The sequence below is a fragment of the Cricetulus griseus genome, chromosome 2, assembly GCF_003668045.3.
Source record: "Cricetulus griseus strain 17A/GY chromosome 2, alternate assembly CriGri-PICRH-1.0, whole genome shotgun sequence".
NCBI classification, from domain to species: Eukaryota; Metazoa; Chordata; class Mammalia; order Rodentia; family Cricetidae; genus Cricetulus; species Cricetulus griseus.
The window spans coordinates 436,890,331-436,905,485 of NC_048595.1; the positions used below are offsets into that span (position 1 = coordinate 436,890,331).

A 15,155-nucleotide genomic window follows, 5' to 3' on the forward strand; every position below is an offset into this window, starting at 1 on the left:
ACGCAAAAGAAATAAAGATTACATTATCTGAGCTATCTCAGATGTCACTTAAAGACATCTCAGGCATCAAGGAAACACTTTATAGTAAAACTGTAATAATTTAGGGTTTTGGTAATGACCAGAGAATGGAGAAACAATAAGGTAGAAGGGTAAATGGGAAAACAAGCAAGCACAACAGCTTGGTAGGAAAGTACAAGTCCAACAGGCTCAAAGCCCATTTAAAATACTTGGCCAATTATCACAATGAAAAGCATAAACTCACCCACTTTCCTGAATTAGCAACTAGCCCAAGCAAGACTTTTTACTTAAACTCAAGTATATTACTGCCACAAGGTGGCAGCAAAAGTGACTCTTCCTTCAAACAATCTAGCTAGCTATATAAGTTTATGGTTCTTCAAGGTATACAAAATTTTAGAATCCCAGTGAGAATATTTTACCAGTATGTATTTTTCAGGATATGGAAAGTTGACTCCAGAGTTAACAGCACTGGCTTTGATTCCTAACAGACACATGAGTTCAATTCCCAGCACCCACATGGCGCCTCACAACCATCTGTAACCTAGTCTCAAAAAGTTGTCCTCTTTTGGTCTCCAAAGGCAATGCACAAACACGATGCATACATGCTGGCAAAAACACCCATATACATATAATTAAAAAAAAAAACCCTAAGATATATTGTACAGTTGGGCTGGAGAGATGGCTCAGAGGTTAAGAGCACTGGCTGCTCTTTCTAGAGGTTCTGAGTTCAATTCCCAGCAACTGCATAGTGGCTTACAACCATCTACATGCCACAATACTGTATGCATAGTAAATAAATTTAAAAAAAATATTATACAGCAAAAAGGAAAACACATGCATGATTATGCTGGATACAATTTAAATTTCAGAACTGAATGTGCCTTATTATATACAACTCAGATGGCAACATTCTAGTTTCTAACATAAAAGAAGTAAGACCACTTAAATGTGTTATCTTCTAATTCACTGACAATTAAAAACATCCCAACATCCTGCAATACAGCAGAACAACTACAAATGACTTTAAAATTACCATTGATTTACTTTTAAGAAATAGCCATGTATTTGGGGATTAAAGCTAATGAGAAGTCAGGTTTGGCTACTTTGCCTATAGTTTGTAATTTGGTATATTTTACTCCATCAATACCTTGATATCAAAGGCACATATGCAGTGATACAAAGTAATTACAAAATTATGGAATTAGAAACAAAAGCTAAGATACTCTATCACGTGTAAACAAACTTGTCTCCATCTTACTTCATTTGGGTTTCAATGTGAATAATGTGCATATATCTAGTGTACCTACAAAACAGGACCCAGCAAAGTAGCTTTCCTAAAGTTATTTTCTTTCCATTCCAAAGAACAGAAAACTGAGGAAATACTTCAGTGGTAGAGTAACTGTTAAGGCTGCAGATTCAATCCACAAAGAGTCCACTTCTCAGGTATTTCATTCTCAGTAGGCATCTTGGTATCAACACAGATAACAACAAAGTACTTTAAGAACCACAACAAAACTCACCCTTGAGGGCTCAGATCCAGAGAATCATCTCTGCTATGCTGCAAGCTGGGTGACCCCAGATCAGCAGAGGCATTGGTTGCAGCTGTGGCGGTCCCACTGCTGGCTGGTGTTGTGGACCCCAGGGATCCTGACCCATTTGTACACGCCTTTGGTGGACTTGTCAACAAAGACTCTGATTCTGCTAAATGTTTTACTTGATGCATGACACCTTCAACAGCAACAAGAACAAAGAGGTCAGTTTAATCAGGAGTCAAGAACAACACCTACCACTACAAAATTCCTAAATGTTAATCCTAATAAACTAGAAAAAGTCAAGAAGGTGAGTGAGCAAAGGAGGAAAACCCAAGTTTTCATCTTGAATTCATCAGAAAACATAAAATTCAGGATGCTAGAGAGATGGCTCAGAGGTTAACAGTACTGGTTGCTCTTCCACGGGTCCTGAGTTCAATTCTCAGCACCCACATGGTGGCTCACAACCATCTCACAATGAGATATGGTTCATAATGAGGCATAAATGCAGGTAGAACACTACATAATAAATCAATCTTTTGCTGTGTATTGGTGGCTCACACCTTTAATCCTAGCACTCAGGAGGCAGAGGCAGGTGAATCTCTGTGAGTTCAAGGCCAACCTCATCTAGAAACTGAGTTCCAGCACAACCTCCAAAGCAACAGAGAATCCCTGTCTCAAAAATTAAATTAAAAAAAAAAAACAAAGGAATTTTTATTGTCTTCTAATCTTCAAACAAAAATCATATAAAACAGTGCTACACAAAGCAGAAAATAATCCATTTTATAAACAGTAAATCTAAGAAACACAGCACACATCACAATATGACCAGAAAGGGAAAATTAGCTTCAAAGACTACAAGGGGAACACTGTAATAACACTGCTACCCATAAAGGGTTATAAAAGGTGGTGGTCACCACATTGTCAAAGTAAGGAGAACTGAAAAGTTTCTGTGATAGGAGATACTCAGGTCACAGATATCCAAGAAACCCTGTAGATGAAATTATGTATAACTGCACAAATATTTTTCAGGAGTCCTTATCTTCCATTGAATTTTTTTTTGCTTTACTTTGCTAAGGGTGTTTTGTTTGTTGTGATGGGCTCTATGTAACACTAGCTTCCTAGAATTTTCTATGTAGATCAGACTGGCCTCAAACTAACAGAAATTCACCTTCCTCTGTTTCCTAAGTGCTGGGATTAAAAGCAGGCACTCCCATAAATGGCTTCCATTAGATTTGTTTTTTAAAAGAGTGGTGAGGGTGTGGGGGGAGAGGCAATTTATACTTCAGACACTTTGCAACAAAAAATATGTTTTAGGTCAGGCTATGCTAGGTACTGAGGACACAGTAAAAGGCAAGACAAAAGCACTTAGGAGACTAACCAGGAATGATATATTTCCCAAGGATTCCAGTAAGTAAAGATGAACTCATAAAAAAGCAATACAGCAAGCTAGAGCAAGACTATAGGAGAACCAAGCTCAATCTGGAAGGAAAATGAGACCTTCAAGAAGAAGTTAACTTTAGTCTTTTGTGAGCAGCATGACCTAGCCATGCACACCATTAGGTATATGGCACAAATACTTGACGATAGAAAATATAACATTATAGTACAACAGATTCTCTAAACTTAACAAAAATCACTTTACATAGGATGGAGATAAAAGTGGGCAAGTAGATCTCATTTACTTTTAAACCAAAAAATTAGGTGTGCACCCACACACCGACCTGATTTATTAGTAACAGTCAACTTTGGGTAATGGAAAAATAATGCTTTGTCTTTAACATTAATACCTTTTGTTGTATTTTTTAGCATGTTGTTAGTTGAACAAAACAAATTTTATTTAGTTACTTAGAGATAGTGTCTCACTATGTTCTTGGGCTGGAAATCAAGATCTACCCCTCCTTTGGATTTAAGGTATATACCACCATGCCCAAAGGTAAATTTAAATGGTTAAAACTTCTTCCTACTTGTTCCTATTCTATATTGGTCTATCTACAATATTTTCAAAACATGGGAAGGTTAAAAACCTAATATAGGAAGTGCTGACTCTAGCCAGGGAAGCAAACCATGCCTTGCTCAGGATCATCAGAACCTTCCTCCTAGCCTGGTGGTGGTGGTGGCAGCCTTTAACCAGCACCCAGGAAACAGAGGCAGGTGGATGGATTTCTGAGTTTGAGGCCAGCCTGGTTTACAGAGGGAGTTCCAGGAAAGCCAGGACTAAAAGAAACCCCACAAACAACAACAAAAAAGCTTCCTCCTGCAATAGATGGTAATAGTACAGAAACCGGCAGCCAGACATTATACAAAGAGAGAGACTTTGAACACTCAGCCTGAATGGGATGTCTCCAACAAATCTCCCCCTCCCCCCACTCAGGGCTTGGGAAGTCATGTAAAAGAGGTGACAGAAATAATTTAAAAGCAAAAGGGAAAGGAGGACACCATGGAAATAAGGCTCTGTAAATACACATGCAACCCAGAGACTGAGGCAGAATGCAGAGGCCTGTAAGGGTCTCCACCACATGGAGTTCTAGAGCTGAAAGAAGTGGACACATGCTGCCATCTTCTAACCCTCTAACCCAGGAGCTTTTTCCAACTAAGAACCACTTTCAAATGATAATTTAGTATTCTCCAAGGTAATCTCACTCTGGAAATAAACAACTCCTAAGGAAATGCTACAGGCCCAGTAGCAAATAGTCAACATCTTTGGAGATCATCATATCAATGTCATAATAGAGCTCTTCCTTTTTATGCCCCTACAAGTACGTACGTACGTACGTACGTACGTACGTACACACACACACACACACACACACACACACACACACACACACACACACACACACACACACTCTTGTTTTATTTATATACTTTTCTTCTCTCTTTCTACCCAACAGATCCTTTCTGTATATATTACGGCTTTCACGTTAGTGTTTTTATGGGATTCCTAAGTGTATTAACAAGTGGGTCTCTATGTATTTACGTTCTTGTGTCTTTTGTTGGGCTCTTTCCTTCTGTTTATTTTGTCCCGTTTGATGTGTTAGTTTTCAATCTTACTATATTTTACTTGATTGTTATTTACAACCCTGTTTGTTTTCTAGTGAGAGATAGAAAGGCAGTGATCTGGATGGGAGGGGAAGTGGAAAGGAACTGGAAGGGTAAACAGTAATCAGGACATATTATGTGAGAGAAAAATTATATTCAATAAAAAAGAAAAAGTAATCAAGGGCTGGAGAGATGGCTCAGTGGTTAAGAATACTCACTGCTCTTCCAGAGGACTTGAGTTCAATTCGAAGAATCCACATGAAAGCCCACAACTATCTGCTAAATCCAGTTCCAGAGAATCTTGTGTCATGTACATTCTCAACCAAGATAAAATAATTCCTGAACTTTCTGATCTACTGCTACGAGGCGATGCAACTTTATTCAAGATATTATTATAGATTGACATATAGTACCTGTACTTTTAGAAGTCTGACTGCTGCCAGACTTATGTGGGGTGGGAAGGGATATCATTGAAAATGACTAACAGCCATCAGTGACAGTGAATATCAATCATCATGTACTTACCACAAAATACACATACTACACATGAAACACTCCCATGTGAACAGCTAATACTTTCCTTGTAGACACTGAACAGGTCACATTAGTTCTAGCTAGGCTAACTTACTCATCAACTTATTATCAAAAATAGAAAAGGCATTATAGGTGGTGGGAGCTCACATCTTTAATCCCAGCAATCAGGACACAGAGGCAGGCATATCTCTTGGTAGTAAACCAGTCTGGTCTTACTACCAAGCAAGTTCTAGGACAGCCAGGACTACACAGAGAAACCCTGTCTCAGGAGGGGTGGTAGGAAGGTGTGGTGGAGGCATTACCTTCTCTTCTGAAGTAAACACTAAATATATCAGGTAACTTTTGCATTAAGATTTCTGCCATCTGCAGTGCTCCAACTACTATCTTCAGGTCTTGGCTTGATAGCATGGAAGCAATGTGACTAAAAAACAAAACATTTATGCATGAACTATCTGAAATTGGTGATTACTTTTTACCAAACTACTTAAAATTTGTGAACAAAATTCCATTCTATTGCAACAATTATAATTTTATTAAACTCAGTTAGATTTTTAAAATTAACATTATATTAAAATAGACATTCAAAATGATTCCCAACATTGCAAACTTTACTTCATATTTTCTGTACTATGATTTGGAAATTTCTAAGATTACTTCAGATTTAAATTTCTAAAACTTTTTTACCATTTTCATGAACAAACCTGGAAACAGCATGATTTTTCAGAACATCCTTCAGAAGTTCAGCATCAGCAAAATAAATTATCCTAAGAATTGCTCTAAGGCACTTATGTCTGACCGCAGGTCCTGCTGAGGAGCTGTACACTTCATAGAGAACACCAAATAAGGTCTTAATGAAAGACTTAGCCAGTTCCGGATCTTCTTTCATTAGCTGTGCTCGAGCATCATCCTTCTTTAATTCTGAATATCCACCTGTTATTTAAAAAAAATGTACAGCCCTGAAGTGACTTACCAACTACTATAGAGCCCAGTGAAACCAAGTATTCAGCCAAACAACTAGTGTGAAATACTATGCAAAAATTTCATTATAGAGCAAACATTAAGTTACCTGATATAAGCACGACCATTCTCACTAGCTAAAAGCATCACTGTACTAAGTATACTTCTTTTTTGTACTAAAGCAGAGTCTAAAAAACAATAGGGAAATTTCAATATTAACCCACTAAAGCACAGGTTAAAAAAAATGAGAGTATAAAAAAATGGAATTGTAAAAAGCAGCTGATTTTGCTACTTTGTTCACAAAGAATATGTGTAAGAAAAATGGAACTGATGAAGACTATGAACAAGGGTTTGGCCAATTATGGTTACATATCTTGCCCTTTACCCATAAAATACATTTGTTTACATTTTATAATGACAGCTTTGAGACTAAAATAGTATAAAATAGTGCAAAGGTTGTATAACCTATGGAAGCTTCCAACATTTACTACCTAGTGCTTTTCTTGTGGGGTGGGGTGGGGTAGGGCAGGGTCAAATGAACATCTTCATTAGTTCTAACAGGCACCACACCGCTTAAAAAAAAAATTGTGGGAAAGACATCCAGCATGTAGCAATACTGGCTCATTTATAATTGAGGCACAGGTTTTAGTGAAATATATCACCATTATTCAACTATCTTACCCTTCCCTAAGGATACTCAATAAAACTATTATTATGTAAAGAGAAATTATTACAGGTTCCAGCAAGAAGGTAAAGTTGCCTGACAACAAGGCTAAAGACTGGAACCTACACGGCAGAAGAAAAATGGCTCATTCAAGTTACTTTTTGATTCCACGTACATGCTGTAAAATATGTATGCCCACACAACATACTGAAAATCGATGTTAAATAAATAAATCCCAACAGTGCATCTCTACTTAACTCAAAGGATACTTACTAGTGTTAGTATTGGCTAAGGGGTTAGGTTTTCTCTGAATGGCACGTGCTGTTCCCGTGTCCTCATTGATTTGCTGCATAGAATTAAAATCAATAGTATAAACTCGTCCCAGAGTGGACAAGCTTATCTCATCCTCACCGACCTGATGGGCTGCCTGAGAGCAAAGAGAGAGAAACCTTGAATATAAACATGTAGAAATTGTTTACCTTAAGCACAGCAGGGACCCTCCACACATGCTACTTTATATATCTATTTTATGTGGCTCGCAAACTGACAGAATGTGGAAATTTTAATACTGTTGACGACAAAACTCATTGGTTTAACAAATCATTTACATCATTTTAAATTAAACCAAACCATGAGCTCCAGGAACATAAAATACAAGTGATATAGCATAATTGACATGAAAACTCCCTTTGTATTTTATAAATAAATTATATAGTGAAAGAAATTTTACATACATACTTAGAACTCTAGTTGTTAGAAAACATTTTTTAACTAATCAATATCTAGTAACGTATTAAAATTCGCCTTTAAGCCTAATACTTATATAATTTTCCTTAGGTAAACAAGACAACCTAACATTTACATGCTATTGTAAGACTGTAAGGAACACAACAAAAACTTAAGACTAATAAACACAATGCAAGCATTACACAGAAGAGACTATTCTTTAACTTCAGACACCCTGAAGAAGCTGCAAAATATGCTATATATGATGGTTGCACACCTGGAATCCCAGCATTCAGGAGATTAAGTCAGGTTTACAAGTTCAAAGACAGCTTAGGCTATATTACACCAATAACCTATCACTTTAATAACAAACAAAAAATACTTTTAATACAATGACAAGCCTAAACTCAGACTCTAGACAGAATGGAGTAACTATCTGGAAACAGAGTAAACTAATAACAAATATAATTATCAGGAGAATGCTAAAAAGAAAAATAAAGTTAGAAATTAAGAACACTAGCAATTGTGGCAAAAGGGACTAGTCAACGATTGGCTCTCATAAAAGCACAAGCTGGTTCTGAATACTAAGTTCCTTTATAATGACTCCTGACTTTAGAAACTAATTGGAGGAAAATATCTTAAAAGAACAGCTTTACAAGAGGAATGAAGATGGTTGCAATTCAAAACCTGCATTAAATTTAGAAGAATTGTGCTGGCAGAAAATGTACAGACATTAGAGTACTGCAATGCTTTTCTTGCACCAAGTCTTTTTGTCATCTGAGAAATTTAAGATTATTCCAGCGCATACAAACAACATCAGATGAACAGAAATCACACAAGAACTGTCATGGAAAAATCATCATTAACATTTTTGTGTATTCCTCCATTGTATTATTCATTTTCTTCTCTTATACCAAGTTAACAAAAGTTCCATCATTTTGAACACTATTTCACTAATGCTTAATTACATACTAATCTATTTAAAACAGTTTTAGTATTCACCCTGAGCAGGTATTTAACTTGTTTTCACTTTTATCCCCATTCAGTATAAAAAGCGCACAATGGGAGATTTCTTCTAGGTTGGAATAGACCTGCTTTGAAACATAGTCTAACCCTCCAGTGTTTCCTTTTGGAAACAAAACTATGGGAGAAAGAACTTAGATTACTTGCTCCAAGCCAAGCAGGTAGTTAGCAGCAGAAGCAGGACTAGAACATCATGTTTTCTGACCTCAACAGAATGAGGACCTTCTTTCTCAGGAGACAAAATGAGAGAATCTTAAGTTAATTCAAAACTGAGCACACTAAGCACATACAACCACCTCCCCAATCCATCCCTACACCCACTCTCCACAAAAATAGGCATATTTAAATGGTACAATGAAACTACTACCTCAATGATCCGGCTGTCAATCCTGTTATAGGGATGCCAGAGGCCTCGGTCATCCCGCCACTGCCAGATTGCACCATCTGTGTTCTGTGCATTTCCCTTCTTCAACATGGTATCAACTGCAAAAATGCCTTCTTTAGGTAAACATGGCATAAGTTCACTGAAAATAAAAAGTGCAATTATTTTAATAAGGAACTTTCTGCACCATCTATAGATGTTAAGACTCAAGGAAAATAACCCCGTTTTTACCAAATCAGAGATGTCAGTTCATACAGCTCTTGAGGACTTCGTGGAACAAGATCAATCTGCTCTTGACAACTTCCATTGGAGGCACCACACAGGAGGAAGTGAAGTGTTTCTGCAATGTCTGTAAAGCCAACAACAACAAAACAACATAAGCATATTAGACTAGATGCAGTAATTTACTTAAAACTCTCCTGGGGCTGGAGAGATGGCTCAGTGGTTAAGAACACTGACTGCTTTTTTTCAGGGGATCTGGGTTCAATTCCTAGCACCCACATGGCAGCTCACAACTGTGTATAATTCCAGTTCCAGAGGACCTGACAACCCATGGCAAAGCACCAATGCATATAAAAAGGAAATCACTCATTAGAGTGGCACAAAAATTTGATTTACTCACTGAGGAACTAAATATGGAAACTACAAAATATAAACTAATTTTATGTGTAAAAAGAGCAGCAGAAGAGATTTGAGTAGATTTTAACCACTTCTTTCTATGGACTGCCATTCTGAGTACACATCCTCTAGCTTACTCATAATATCAACATATTTAGAATCTATTGTTACTTTGCAGTGCACAGTATTTTGTATCAACAGGCTGTCATTCTGATAAAACTCATATACATACTACCTTCCTTTAGAATATATTGGAAGCATATAGCCTATAAGGTAAGCATTTTGAGGTCACATTTCCTGCCTTACATGATACTTACATGTTAACTGAACACAAACATTATTAAATTATTCTCCATATTAACTTTCCACTCCAAGAAAACATCAGTCTCTGGAGAATTTAACATGATAATCACTCAGGTAAAGAGATTCACTTACTCTAACAGCTAAAACCTAAAGACAAAGCTGTGTGTGTTACCTAGCTGCAGTGTGCTTCTAAAAACTATGTAAAAATGCACAAATCCACCGTTAGTACTTGTTTTACTATCTTTAAAAAGTACAGTTTTATTAACTTTATCAAGTAGTATGAACCACTGTGTAGTGTTTTACAAGAATGCTTTAATGGGCATGAAGATGGAATTTAGAGGCATACAGAGGAAATCAGGAGGCTTTAAGCTTCACTCTGGAGCACATAAACTGATCAGGAAAGTAGTTAAAATACACCCCACCTCACCACGTCCCGTTCCCCCAAAGGTAAATGTGCCTCCTGTGTTTTATCACTGTAGAATGAAAATGTGTCTAGTGGCTTCCATATGATACACGGAAATTTTCCTGGAGTATGCAAAAGAGATAAAAATGTAATATTAAAAGCAAAGTATCTCGTGTATTCAAAAAAAGTACTGACTTCCTAAGCTGGTGTTTATAGCTGGACTATTGTGCCTCAAATTAACTAGTGAAAAGCTGTTCTCTAACTCAGGAAACTCTGGGCCAACCAAGCTTCAAAGAAGTTCTAGAGATTTCAGAGTAAGAAAAGTGACAAAACTATTTGAGGAGGAGTTAAACATTTTTTAATTTCACTGAGACAGAGAGCACTATGCTCATCACAGGGAAATAGTATGTCCAACTATTCACTACAATCATACTGCCTTTTTGCCAAAGTCTATGTTGATGCAATAGTTCACAAGAAATGCAATGAAAAGAAAAACTAGGTTTCTCCAAAGCAAAATATTATACAGTCTGAAATAGTGGGGCCAAAAGCTATGTTTTTCAGTAAAAGGCAAAACTAACTCTCAATATTGTACCTCAAAATTTCAAAATTCTAACTATGAAATTATTAATCAGGATTAGAGACATCCCAGCAACTATTAACTTTCTAAGAAATAATCAAAATACAGATGTTTCCACCTTCTGACATTAACTTATGAGACAAGAGGGGTCAAAGACAATTTGTCACTGGTTAAGAAACACAAATTAGTAAAATCAGTTAAAATTGAGATACTGATCAGCTGAAATGAGATCCAGTTTTCCGAGAAAAGAAAGCATTCTGCACTCAGATAATTCACTAGAAAAATCAAACATAGGCTAAGAGAATTGAGTTATTTTAAGAGGTTAAAATAATAAAGCCTAGAAAACAAAACATCATCAATAATTAGTGTGACATAGAAATTAACAATCTTGGGCTGGAGACATGGCTCAGAGGTTAAGAGCACTGACTGCTGCTCTTCCAGAGGTCCTGAGTTCAATTCCCAGCAACCACATGGTGGCTCACAACCATCCGTTATGAGATCTGGTGCCCTCTTCTGGTGTGCAGATATACATGGAAGCAGAATGTTGTATACATAACAATCTTAAATCCAGAAACACCAAAGATGAGTTTTAAGAATATATAACACTAAAAGTACATGATCAAGCCAAGTGTGCCAGCATATATTTTTAATTTATGCACAAGAGAAGCAGGTGGATCTCTGGAAGTTTAAGGCATAAAAGATCTTTTAGCACTGCTGGATATCAAACACCCATAACTCGTCTATGTCAGGTAAGTCTCTACCATTGAGCTACATTCCTACCCCATCATTTCTCTTCAATATCCAATGCTATTTATGATTTATTTTACTTTTGCGACTTAGGTTGACTTGTTAGTGACAAAAGAGCCACTTTTCTGGCTTAAAATACAATAATAAAAAAAACACTTACTTTGTTTCATAAGTTGAACAGCTAACGTTGGGCAGTTGGAACACATCAGAGAAAACATGCGAACCACCATTATGAACATCCCAGAACTCAAAATTGGTGGAGTCACTACCAACAGTTGTTGAACATTTGTAAGCAGATCTTTGGAAGCAACCTGCTGCAGTAAATTCTTCATGAACAGAAGAAGAGAAATTATTATGCTATAATTTAGCAATTCTACAATTTAAAATATATACTACCAAAGATGATACTCACTTCCTCATGTTGAAAGTTGTCCACTAGACGTGCAAAACAAAGGCAAGTGCTTTCTACCGACTTTTTGTCCTATTTTTCACAAAGGAAAATAAAGTTTATCAATATGAAATGTTAGTACCATCAGTCATTTAGTTCTTTCTTTCCCCCAAATATAGGTAACCTCATTATTAGATATGAGTTTTGAAAAGAAAAACCCAGGCCAAGTGTAGTAAAAGCATGTGTAAACATTTGCACGGAGGCTTGAAGATTCACTAATAAATTAAGATCCAATCCACTAAGCACTAAGGAATGAAGTTACTGATAATCAATGGCTACATCACTACAGAAACAATCCAAAAAAGAGTTGGCTACTAAAAACTTGCTATTGCTTTAAAAATAAAGACTGCTGGAAAAAAACATCTGTAATGATCCTCATTAACAGCAGAACTAACATTTTGTTTTCTTCATTAATAGAGCAACTAGGCTTCCTTCTGTAAAAATAGAAATCAAATTATAAAAGCCCATATCTTTGCTGCTACTAGATTCCCTAAAAAGACAGCTAGAAGTTAGTGGCAAACTAATTTAAATTCTGTTATTCTCAGTTCTCATTTCTGAAGTAAGGATGTTAGGCAGTATTGGTTATCACAATGAGTTACAGAACATACTTTATCTCAGTATCAATTATGCTTTTAAGAATAAACAAATTAAACCAGTCATGGTAGTAGATACCTTAATCACAACATTTGGGAAACAAAAGCCAGATGATCTCTGTGAGTTCTAAGCTAGATAGAGTTATATAGTAAGATTGTAAAATAAATGACTAGATAAAGAACAAATTGTCTAGGCATGTATGATGTAGGCTTGAATGGACTGTAAGCTGTCCCTTGTCCTCCAAAGAAAAATATTTAATGCCTCTACTCATTATAGAAGTGTAGGAGACAAATGTGAGCCCATCATCTTATATAATCCCTTAATATTTCATGCATCTAATTTTCAAAGTTTAATATAATGTATCAGGCAAATTAAAACTCCTGATAAAGTGTCTCTAGTAACAATAGCATTGGTAAAATATAGGTTCAAGAAAACCCAGTTTCTCTTTGACCTCCAGATGTAGCAACTCAATATCCTCCAGCTGACAAGAATCCTGCTGTTCAAATATTTGTTTGTTTGTTTATTTATTTATTTTTATGGGCCTACTCTGCTTTCTAAACCAAACATGTGGAATCTATACTTTTCTATTTCAGGACAACCCATCTCTCTCTCATTCTTAACACACTTTCCCAATGCCTCTTAGAGGAATCTTTCTAAAAGTAAATTCTGATCTCACAAAGGAAAATCTCAATTGCTACAATAAGAAGTCATCGGTTAATAACAATCTAAAGATACTGAACATATAGATTTCATATCGTTGGGTTAAATTTGTCAAAATCTTATTAAAACAAAGAACCTAATTAATTTGTGACTGGATAAAACACTTAAAAGGAAACATGGATCAGAATACTTTTGAATTATAAACATCCAACAAAACAGTAAGAAACAAATTCAACCTTTACCTGATGAGTTAGCCTTTGGGTAAGCAATGGTAGGGAATCTGCCACAAAATGAAATTCATCTGGTGTGATACTCTGGCAGCAATTGGCTGCAATTGCTAGTGCATTTCTTTGGGCATTTATGCTGAAGAATTCTAGATACAGCAAGCAGTCTGCCAAACCACCCTAAAATACAGAAATCTATTAAATTGAAGGGAAAATATCCTGTACCAAAAATAACTATTAAAATGTCTAGCACACCACTTTAGGGTAATATGTGCATCTTACAGAGCTACAGTCAATGAACTTGTACAATATAGTTCTGAGATACATCAGCAAAAGAAATAGTCCTTCAGCAACAACACTTACCGCCTGTAAAATGGCTTTGCTGTGTCGCCGTGACAACATCTCCAAGGCAGTTAAGGCCTGCTCTGCCACATCAATACACTGAATAACTTGCAGCTAGGAATATTAAAGTAGGTTCCAAAGGTTATTATTTATTTTTTCAACAGTACTTTATCTACACAAACACTGTACTTCTTTTATTTACAGCCACTTAACTACCTTCAACATGAAACCCAACTAGAAAACAACTCACCCTTGAATAAAAGCATAGATGACAGTTTTCTCCCAACAACTTACTCAGTTTAAGGACACTGAAAAATATATTATCATAGGACAAAACTTTCTATTTAAAGCAAATGAGTTGATACATGTAACAACTTTCTTAAAATCAGGCTTCAAAATTTAGAGTATATTTCAGAGTAATTATATTTTATCAGGATCTAAGTTTTATTGTGCAGCTAAAAAAAAACCTAGATAATATACACCAAAAGCACAACCTACTAAGCACTGAGCATATGAAAAATTGCCTTTCTCCACTAGTCAATTTTGTGAAAATGATCAAGATCCGTTGTTTCAAACTTCTCAGATATCAAATGAGATATAAATAGCTATCAATCCTACTGTTCTGTTGTTCTCTTTAACTCTCATTTGTACCAACTGTGATACGTGTTTATGTTCCATACAAACGTGCTACAGAACACATGTAAAAGTCAATGGACTACTTTCAGGAGTCAGTTTTCACCTTCCACTTTGTTTAAGGTCAACTGTCTCATGTCTCACCAATCCTGTTTTAGAGGCGCTGAGATTACAGATACATGCGACTGCTCCTGGCTTTTCTGTGTGTTCCAGAGATAATAAAAACTCAGGTCATAAGGTTTACCCTGAAAACACTATTCCTCACTAAGGCATTTCACCAGCCCCAATGTGATTTTTAATGAAATACTTTATCCTGTTATCCGATGTTACTGTGTTAAATGCTATCATAAAAAAAAAAGGGGGGGGCTTCTTCTGTTTCAACTTTAAACTACTGTTTTACATGAATTCAAAACTTGACTCCTCCCTGTGTTCTTATGAACAAGTTGTGCAAATGCAGGACTACCTTTTCTAAGAAGACAGGGATAGCATCTACTACAACAGCAGATGATCGAGGGAGCGCTTCCATCATATACGTTAAGGCTCGGCAAGCATGATTCATCTAGAAAACAAGATGGGTTTTTACTCAATAAATATTCAAATTAAAATTTGGACTGTCCTTAAAAATACATGATGTACTTACAATGTCGAAATTATGTTCCATCTGCAGTAATGTTATCTGTTAAAAACATAACAAAGTATTAGGAACATGCTTGAAATATTTCTTGCATTTC

The 15,155-nt window shown here is 36.1% G+C and overlaps 1 protein-coding gene across 23 annotated transcripts in view; it reads right to left on the reverse strand.

Annotated features, from left to right (window-relative positions):
- Positions 1-15,155, reverse strand: part of Trip12 (thyroid hormone receptor interactor 12) — a 118,031-nt gene that overhangs the window by 33,349 nt on the left and 69,527 nt on the right. For 9 of the 23 annotated variants that reach the window (XM_027397401.2, XM_027397402.2, XM_027397399.2 and 6 more), the window contains 12 exons: positions 15,065-15,100; positions 14,888-14,983; positions 13,813-13,905; positions 13,468-13,629; positions 11,936-12,004; positions 11,684-11,849; positions 9,107-9,233; positions 8,858-9,017; positions 7,018-7,171; positions 5,825-6,053; positions 5,426-5,544; positions 1,539-1,746 (listed from right to left, as the gene is read on the reverse strand). In XM_027397401.2, the coding sequence (XP_027253202.1) occupies positions 1,539-1,746; positions 5,426-5,544; positions 5,825-6,053; positions 7,018-7,171; positions 8,858-9,017; positions 9,107-9,233; positions 11,684-11,849; positions 11,936-12,004; positions 13,468-13,629; positions 13,813-13,905; positions 14,888-14,983; positions 15,065-15,100 (1,619 nt within the window). The remainder of the gene's footprint in view (positions 1-1,538; positions 1,747-5,425; positions 5,545-5,824; positions 6,054-7,017; positions 7,172-8,857; positions 9,018-9,106; positions 9,234-11,683; positions 11,850-11,935; positions 12,005-13,467; positions 13,630-13,812; positions 13,906-14,887; positions 14,984-15,064; positions 15,101-15,155) is intronic. The other 14 variants (XM_027397414.1, XM_027397413.1, XM_027397410.1 and 11 more) reach the window with 7 other exon arrangements.